Genomic DNA, 9,787 nt, shown 5'->3' with positions numbered 1-9,787 from the left:
CCGATGGTGTAACTATTCAATAAATAAAAAATAAATAAAATAATGTAACGTTTTGGGCAATGGCGATTAACATCGAACTTAAAGAGGGATACCTGAATAATATAATGCTAAAGAATATTAATAGAGAATTTAAAGTCAATGGACATAAATATTTGTAGTATTACATATTGCAACGCGGAAAATGAATTATATATTTTTTCTTTAATGATATTTGACGCACCGCGCAAGAACTTTGTGCTCTGAAATCCAAGATGACCAGTTATGTAATTAATAAATTTGAGTAATATTTTACTGACATGAGTGTTTATTTCGAAGCGAGGTAACTATGCAAGATTTTTTTATTAATGTAATATCAGCCCTGTATTGTATAGTGTCCCACTGCTGGGCACGGCTCTCCTCTACTATTGCGAGGGATTAGGCCTTAATCCACCACGCTGGCCTAGTGCAGGTAAAATAATAGAACACATAAATAGCTATAAAACAGAAATTATATAAATAACAGCCACAACACAGATTAAATTTTACAACTAGTAATATTTCATTTATAACAAAAATTATGAAATATTTCTGGACTTCTATGGAAAGGACACCTTTTTTTATTGCTTTGAATGATTAGACGAGCTTGCCGTTCGCCTGATGGTAAGCAATACGACCGCCCATAAACAGTAGAAACACGATCCAACTCCTTGAATTACAAAGCATTCTTTGGTATTCTACTGCGCTCGCCATCCTGAGGCTTAAGTCTTATAATGTCCAGTAGTTACACTGGCTACAATGTACTTCAAATCGGAACACAACAGTGACTACACAGCTGCTTGGCTGCAGAAATAGACAATTCGGTGGTAGCTACCCGGGCGGACTCTCACATATGAGAGACCAGTAGACCCTGAATACACAGACATAAACAATAATCCGTGACACTGTCCAAAAAGACAACTCTTTGATGTACTTACTCTAAGTTTTTGGTTGCAATGCGTCAATATTTCAGACTTTGAAAATGTTTGAACATTTAATTTTGTTTTGCGACTGACCTCTTTCAGAGGTTGACATCGTGGCACACTAGGTCAAATGGACTTGTCGAGAAAATTGTCAGTGTTTTTACACAACTCAAGTAAATAAAAGTGGTAGGGTTATGTTATATCTATATTTTGTGCTGATTGGGCCATTTTCGCGATAATACGAAAACGCTGTTAGGATCGTTTATTAAACGGTTAATTGATGATTGTTATAAATAAGAATAAGATGATGAAAAATTAAACTATTTTACATCGTTACAGTATCCTGTACGACACAGAAGGTATTTAAACCCGCCTTAGGTTGCAAGGGGCCGGCATAATTGTGTGAACTGCCGAGGGGTCCCCCCTGAGGCATTTTTTGTGTGCTCGGTCTCCACACCGAATGCACGCCCATGTACAGGGGGACATTTGGCGCGGCCCTAGGCACACAGCGAATGTGTGTATACCCATGGTTCCAATTACACATAGGGGTCTAAGAGAGACTCGTGAACATTTGCTATCCTAATCACTCCGCCCATCCTGTTACTTCCTCTTCCTTCCTCCTTCTTTCCCTATTTCTCCTCTACCTCTCTTCCTCCAGGCCCCGCAGTCGCTAAGCGGGGGGGAACCAGTATACCGTTGGCAGGTTCCCCTCAGTGTTGACTGCGGGGTCTATATTTAAAAAAAAAAACTGCGGAGCGATAATTTCTCGTCAGTCGACGTTCTATTAGACCGCACTCCACTTACCATCAGGTACAGTGGGGACACATTGCATAATTTTTAAAGACATTAGTATCTGCATTTACAGATTTTGAATAAATATGTACAGTCAACAAGTTATAGAAAAACATTTTGATCTCTTTTGTTAAGTTTTAAAGTAAATTGGATTTGCATTTCCTTCAAAATGTATGGAGAAAGTTTTTTTTACAATTTCTGACTGCAAAAGAACTCAAGCCTCTAATTAATTATTTTTTTAATTTTCAATTTAAAATAAGCAACATAATCTATTGACATCAAAAAAGATTTCCCATTAAATGCCCATATTTTTGCTAACAGTACATATTTTTAAAATTCTGTGGATGGGGATGTCAATGTTCAAATAAGATGAACAGTTTCTGCTAGCTATGCTGACTGGGGTTGTTGTCTTTTCTGTCCTATATAAAAAATCCACCTTGAGTATATCGCATCATTCTATCTCTATTTTTATTATAAGAGGTGTCTTAACAAATACTTTATCGCATAAATAGCGTCTATTTCATTATATGAAATAAACATTTTTACCAAACACTTGTGCATATACGAAGCGCTTACGGTCTTTAAAATATATAGAAAAGATTGTAATAACTAGAATATTAAGTACATGGTAGCACATAATTGGCACGCAAAAAAATGAAGATTAAGTGAAATCGAGAAATCAATAGGGAAGATGGTTGGAAGCTTGCACAAGCCTGGGATCCAGTTCTACATTTAATTAAATCGGAACACAAAAGATCGGCTGCCAGACTTCAAGATACAGCGAGCTCATTCTGAGTCGATCGGCCTGCCAAAAGCTAAAAATAAAAAATTCTGCATAAATATAAAATGTAGTAGATATTGTAATTATGACTTGTGGACGACCAACATGAAAACTGCAAAGTCTTTGAAACGTCGTAAGAAAATAATATGAATAACCGCGATAAAATCCGTAAAACAGTTTTGTTTCAATTAAATCGAGATTTCCTTTATATTTATTTTATTAAATACTTACTTTATAAGTCCCAGTGTATGGAACACTTAATTTAAGTGTTCTATGAAGATTCTTCTGACGTGGTGTTTTCACCTTATTTCTCAGTAATTTTATTTTATTTTATTTCTACATGAGTTGCTACTATTCCAATATTTATTTAGATGTACGGAAGCAATGGACTGCGCATCTCCATTACAAATGAATAATATCTTTTAAAAGCGATCAACATAAATAAATAGTTTTTATTTAATCAAATGTCTGCATGTGGGATATAAATTACCAGCGAGAATGTTCATGGTTATTAACTCATTCCAGATCATATTTACAATCATCTTACATACCTATATATTATTATATAACGTTGAAGTTTGTTCGTATGTTTGAACGCACTTATCTCAAGAACTACTGGTTCGAATTGATAAGTTTAGTGTTGGATAGACCTTTTATCGAGGCTATAGATTTTATAAGATCACGCTGATCTATAGGAGCGTAGCGTTAATGAAAGATATTTGACTTTGTTTTATACTATATTAGGAGGTGTCGGTGGCGTAGGGCGAAATTTTCCGAAAGGTAACCCGTGGCAAAAAAAATGCCTTAGTTAATATATCGCAACCTATCTAACAGAAAACAAAGATTAAGAAAAGCGTAAATAAACCTGAAAGGGAAGCCGGTAGGAATCGAGTTGTATGGACGCTACGCCACTGGGAGGTGTCATATTTTTACGCTTAGGTTGAAATTTGTCGAATCTGCAATTTTTTTACCGGATTATTTTATACACACACACATACACACACACATACACATACACATGCACGCACATTAAGCATTTATCCCCGAAGGGTTATGCAGAGGCGCAACCAGGGCACCCATTTTTCGCCAAGTATGTTCCGTCCCAGGATGTGATAGGGGGCGTGCCTATCGCCATATCGGGCACAAATTCCAGACTCCGGGCTGATACTGAGCAGAAAAACCCAAATATCACTTTGCCCGATCCGGGATTCGAACCCAGGATCTCAGAGCGCTGTCGTACGGATTATTTTATATAGTTAAAATTTAAATGATAATAATAATTCTGAAATCAAAACAAAACAAGTTTTTTTTTCATCGCGGTTTTCACTTCCTTATTTTGCTTCAACGTTTCGAAGACTTATAATAAAAGCGTTCATGGTCAAGGGGTGGTACTAAGTATTGGTGGTGCAAAAGTCAAAGTTATAAAATCTACTTACATTTTACAATTATATTAGTCTGATTTACGCAGAATGAGCTTCTCTATTGAAACTCGAATGTTTTTTAATAGCCTCGTGCATCATGTTGGGTAGAAATTAATGTTAATGATGATTTTGGCAAAGATTTGTGGCTTGTCTAATCTGAGATAATCTTTGGTACTTTCTTCCGAATATTCAATAATATTCAATAACTACAGACTTCATTTATCGAACTCCGCATTATTACATTTTTAACGGAAACTTGCTCGCTTGTACATATACGATGATGTAAATAGAAAGCATAGTTGTTTAAATATAATTGTTTTTGTCAGTTGGACACTTGTGTGAACATGAAATTTCTGTATTTAATTTCATAGTATATTATGTGCATATTAAATGATTATTATCAATTATATAACGACTTATGTCTTATTATTAAAAACTATAATGAAAATTAGCTGTTTGTATATTGTGTTTATTTCCTGCAATATACTTTCTTCTTGGGTGTCCCGTTAATGCTGAATGATGTCTTCACGACGTTTTTGAATGACCTCGGAACGCCAGCTACCATACAGACCCTGGGCTGAGACCTAAATGAAGACAGATTAGTCTTATGAAGTCCCATGCTTTGGCACTACCGGTGCAGCGGTTGAAGTGGCAGATGTGAAGGCGGGATAGACTTTGGCTAACAAATGCGTCCTCGGTGACTCGCCAAGCGCCGTTGAATATATACATAGCAAACAGTAATGATCCAACCCCGCTTGGGAATGAAAAGTTTAGAAGTTTGTTGCGACGTGATATCAGGGGGCCGTCCGCCGTTAGTTTGTATGTGTTGAGCACATTGTCGTGACCCCTGGGATGGACGTCAGCATAGATGGTAGGCCTCGTGTTGTATCGTTGACGCTGAGAGCATCCTTCGGTATACGGGGGCTTCTGAGCCCATTTATATCACCAGATTCTAAGAAAGTTCCTAGAACATTATACTTAGTAAATTAAAGACCTAGAAAATTAAGCTAAAATCGTATTGCTTATTAGACAGAAGAACAAGTGAATGGGAGATACGGTTTCACATATTCCTATCATCCACTCGATTTCTTATACCACAGTAATAATTGATTCTTGCAGAGCTACCTCCACATTCGCTTATCGCTCGTACATCGCTCTTGTTCGCGTTCTTAAAATAACAATTTATGGCGGCCGCGCGTTCTCTTAGTATACTCTGCAGCATGTTCGATCGTACTGTGTGTCGCCGCTGCACATGGCAGGGGTTATTATCAGCGAGTATTTATGCATTGCCAGTGCGTATGACTATATCGTATTAAATGATAGCATCGCATAATATTCGCCTTACGAATGTATGATAATTCACTTCACTATTCACTATTTATTTTTGAATTTATTATACATAAATATAACATCTTTTCACTGGTCCAAAATTTGTTCAGGTGTGGAAAAACAATGTATCTGCTGCACCAAATGATTAATATCTTTGAAGAGCAATTCGCATATTATTATGTAAAGAGTTTTATTTGTTGAATCGTCGGAATTCAGGGTATAAAAGAATGGCCGAAATTCTTCTAACTATCAGTCAAGTGCAAACCAGTAATCGTTAAAGATGCGTATTTTAACAGCAGTAACTCTGTTGTTGAGTGCAATCTTCACTCATGCCGATGAGAGATCAATAGAAGGCAAGTTAATTGCGGTGACTGGTGGGGCAGGATCTATATGCAGCGCGATCGCTAAAAAGTTCCTGGAACAAGGCGCAAGGTCTGTAGTTCTTATCGACATCAATTATAGGAAAGGTGAGGAAGTTAAGAGCAGACTTAACGAAGAATTTGGCGAGGGAAAGGCAGACTTCATTCATGCCGACGTTACCACAGACTTGGTTAGGGTTGTTGAAGAGGAGGTGCCGAAATATGGAATCGCCGACGTGTTGGTGAACTGCGCCGGTATTCTTAACGAATACGACGCCAGAAACGTTATGGAAACTAACGCCTTGGCGACCATTGAATGGTCCGATGTGATGTATGAAATGTCTAGAGCAGACAAAGGAGGCAAAGGCAGTACCATCATCAATATGTCAGACATGTACGCTTATAACGTCGATGGTTACGTTCCTATTTACACGGCTGCTTCGGCCGCAACAACGGCGTACACCAAGGCAAAGGGTCACCAAATGAATTATCGCCATTCAAAAGTGAGGATGTTCTCTATACATCCGGGCTTCACTGAAACTCCGATGACAGCTGGCCAAATGGAGATCGCTGAGAAGAATGATGACTTCGTGAAGTACTCTAAATCTTGGGCATGGCAGACTTCTGATGAAGTTGCTGATGCGCTTATGGGCCTGTTCCCGGTAGCCGAGTCTGGCGCAGCTTATACCATCGATGCAGGAAAATACTTCGAATCCCCAGCTTCAGAGTACCGCACTGTTGAGTACATTGATAGCATACTGCACAAGTAGTTACTGAACTCTAATCAGAGTTAATTTTGGGATATACACGCATAGTTAAGGGTTAGATTTAGAGTATTTTCAATTTATTCAATATTTTTTCTAAATTATTTGAATAAACAATTTTTGATTCCTGCAATCTGTTTTTATTTTTCTTTTATTTGTCGTATTGTGTGTTGTATTGTATACACTCCGTTTCAGGTTGCTATCTTTTTTGTTACGATTCAAGTTTGTTATATATCTAGAAAATTATATTATCCAACATTTAAAATTGTTCCATAGTTCACATTATGTGTTTACACTAGTTTAGACCGTTAATGTATTACTATTATTATATATAAATTATTTACACTTATAGTGGACACTTATAATGCTATGTTATATAGACAAAAGGTCTTAACAATCGGTTTCAATAAATCTAAGGGCTATAAAATCTCGCAGGTTGCATATAAATATATCCATTAGCTTGGAATATAATATAGGTAATGTTGAGCAATCGTACGGCCCGCGACAAGGGCGCAAACCTCAGCACATACATTTTTGTTAGCTTTGAATGACGAGGTAAGCTCGCCGTTCGTCTGATGGTAAGCGATACGACCGACCATAAACAGTAGAAAGGCCATCCAACATCTTGCATCACAAAGTATTGTTTGGTATTCCACTGCGCTCGCTGTTCTAAGACATGAGATGTTAGATTTATTATGTCCCGTAGTTACACTGGCTACAATGTCAAGATCGTCGTTATTTTTGAGTGGTTTAACACTGAAGCTAGACATTTACAATCGTATTCACAACCAGTACTATGAGGACTTGTGAAATAGGGGGTTTAGATAAACAATTTTTAAATACTGTCATGTAATGCAAGGAGTTAGACAAGATTTTAAACATGGATTTTAGCTTTAGAGATTGTTTAGCCAAACACATGTTTAAACTGTGTCTAAAGTATATTTTGTAATAAAACTGATGATGTTTTAGACAGCCATCATAACTTTAGGCTATTTTGAAATATAATAAATATTGTATGGAAAATTATTCATAATATCAAAATGGTTATCATTATCATTGTGTTGGTTAAGACTATATTACGAAATGTCATATTTTCGTCGCCTCAGTTGAAATTTGTTGAAGCGGCAATTTTATTTTAACTGGATTTTTCTTTTATGCCTTTGAAATATAAGTGATAATAATACTTCTGCATTCAAAATATTTTTTTTTCTGGGTTTTACTATCTTATATTGCTCTTAAGGTTTCGAAGCCTTTAGGATGTTCATGGATATAGGGTGGAACTGAAGTGTAGGATGTGCAAAAAGTCAAACTTATAATATCTACCTACATTTTACAATTGTGATGGTCAGATTTACGCAGAATGAGCTCACAGCGTCTTGAAGTTTGGCAGTCGATCTGTTGAGTTTCTGATTCAATCAGGCGTATAAAAAGATCCGGGGCTTATGCTAGCTTCTAACCATCTTATTTATTAAAACTTGAATGTTTTTTAAAGCCTCGTGAAACATCCTAGGTAATAATCGATACAGACTTCGTTTATCGAGTCAAATATCGGATTCTGCAGTATTAACTTTTTAAAAACTTTCTCGCTTGGAAAAATACAGAAGGCATCATGATGTAAATAGAAACGATAGGTAGTTGTCTAAATATAATTGTATTTGTCAGTTGGACACTTGTGTAAACATGCAATTTCTATATTTAATTTCAGAATATAATATTATGTGCATACTAAATGCATATTATCAATTACGTAACGACTTACATCTTATTGTTGACAATGAACATTGGCTGTCTGTGTGTTGTGTTTCTTTTCTGCTATATTCTTTCATCTTAGATGTCCTGTTGATGCTGAATGATGTTCACATGTGCCGATCTCTTTACGATGTTTTTTTTTAATGACCTCGGAAGGCCAACTACCATTTCTACCCTGGGGTCGAAATGGTAGTTGGCCTTCCGAGGTCATTTGGTCTTAATTTGGGTCTGAGCCCAGGCTCAGACCCAAATTAAGACAGATCAGTTTTCCCATTATGCATGTTTTGCCACTGCCGGTGCTGGGGTTGAAGTGGCAGGTGTGAAGGTGTGATAAACTTTGGCTAACAAATGAGTCTTCGATGACTCACCAAGCCCTGTTGAATAATAGCAAACAGTAATGATCCAACCCCGCTTAGTAATGAAGTTGAGAAGTTTGATGGTGACGTGATATGTGTTAAGCATATTGTCATAAATTCTGAGACGGAAGGCAGCGTGGATGGTGGGTCTCGCGCTATCGTTGACGCTGCGATCGTCTTTCGGTATGCAGGGGCTTTTGAGCCCTCCATACCAATGGAAGACAGGCCATACTAAACGGCACCGCGCAGGGATGGCTGCGGACAACAACTTAGACACTTCCATCGGAAAAAGCCCGCAATCATCCCTAATACGTTGAAGAGGCCACCGAGGAGTTTTTGCTGGTATGCTATATCGTATCGTCTCTAAACCTATCGTATATAGGTTTAGAGACTTGGCCTCTTGGTCGCATGAAGGTTAACATCAAATTCGGGCGGTTTAATGCCGGGATGTAAGGCACGGTGACCTCAACATAATCGCTCAGTCACCTCCCAAAGGCTGGGCAGAAATGGTAATGCACTTTCGCCGCGAACCAAAAAAAAGCTAACGCGAACCTTCTGCGAAGACTAAAATCAACTACGCCTTTCGAACTAGTGTTGTAAAGTATGGTACATAATTCCAGCGAACTAATAATTGTTTCAGTGTTAAGTATATATAACACACGAACAAAGTGATATTTATATTACCAGACTCTAAGAAAGTGCCTAGAACATTATTCTTAATTGTAGTAATCTTAAAACATAGAAAATTAAGTTAGAATTGTACTGTTTATTAGCCAGCCAATAAAAACAAAGATGAACAAGTGAATGGGAGATACAGTCTAAGATATTTCAATCCTCCAGTCGACTTCTCATACCACAATAATAATTGATTCTCGCAGAGTTCCCTCCGATTCACTTATAGCTACTACCTACCCTGCAGGATATTCGATCGTGGTATGTATCGCCTCTCCACACGGATGGGGTAATTATAATAAGTGAAATTAAAGTTATTATAAGCGAGTGTTTATGCGTTACCAATGCATTTGTACTATTTTGTATTAAATTATAGGATCGCATAACTGCAACGCTTTAGCTCGCCTTATTCAACTGTGGGATGACTCACTTCACCTTTCACTATTCATTTTTGAAATTTTATATAATTTCTTTTCACTGGTCCACAATTTGTTCAGGTGTGAAAAAACAATGCATCTGCTGCACAAAATTATTAATATTTGTCAAGAGCAATTGGCATATTATTATGTAAAGACTTTTTATTTGATTAACCGTCTGAATCTAGGGTATAAAAGACTGGCGAAACT

General features: G+C 37.2%; 1 protein-coding gene across 1 annotated transcript; it reads left to right on the top strand.

Moving 5' to 3' along the window:
- The first annotated feature begins 5,502 nt into the window (after positions 1–5,502).
- LOC115453692 (15-hydroxyprostaglandin dehydrogenase [NAD(+)]) lies at positions 5,503–6,521 on the top strand. Its single transcript, XM_030182411.2, has one exon. The coding sequence runs from the start codon at positions 5,542–5,544 to the stop codon at positions 6,388–6,390; it is 849 nt and encodes a 282-aa protein (XP_030038271.1). The 5' UTR covers positions 5,503–5,541; the 3' UTR covers positions 6,391–6,521.
- The last annotated feature ends 3,266 nt before the right edge of the window (positions 6,522–9,787 follow it).

Source organism: Manduca sexta, chromosome 12 (assembly GCF_014839805.1).
Source record: "Manduca sexta isolate Smith_Timp_Sample1 chromosome 12, JHU_Msex_v1.0, whole genome shotgun sequence".
NCBI classification, from domain to species: domain Eukaryota; kingdom Metazoa; phylum Arthropoda; class Insecta; order Lepidoptera; family Sphingidae; genus Manduca; species Manduca sexta.
The sequence above is the reverse complement of the archived record's forward strand: the minus strand, read 5'-3'. Positions and strand labels throughout refer to the sequence as shown.

Excerpts from the sequence above, each read along its gene's own strand:
- LOC115453692 (XM_030182411.2), top strand. The coding sequence starts at position 5,542 with ATGCGTATTTTAACAGCAGTAACTCTGTTGTTGAGTGCAATCTTCACT.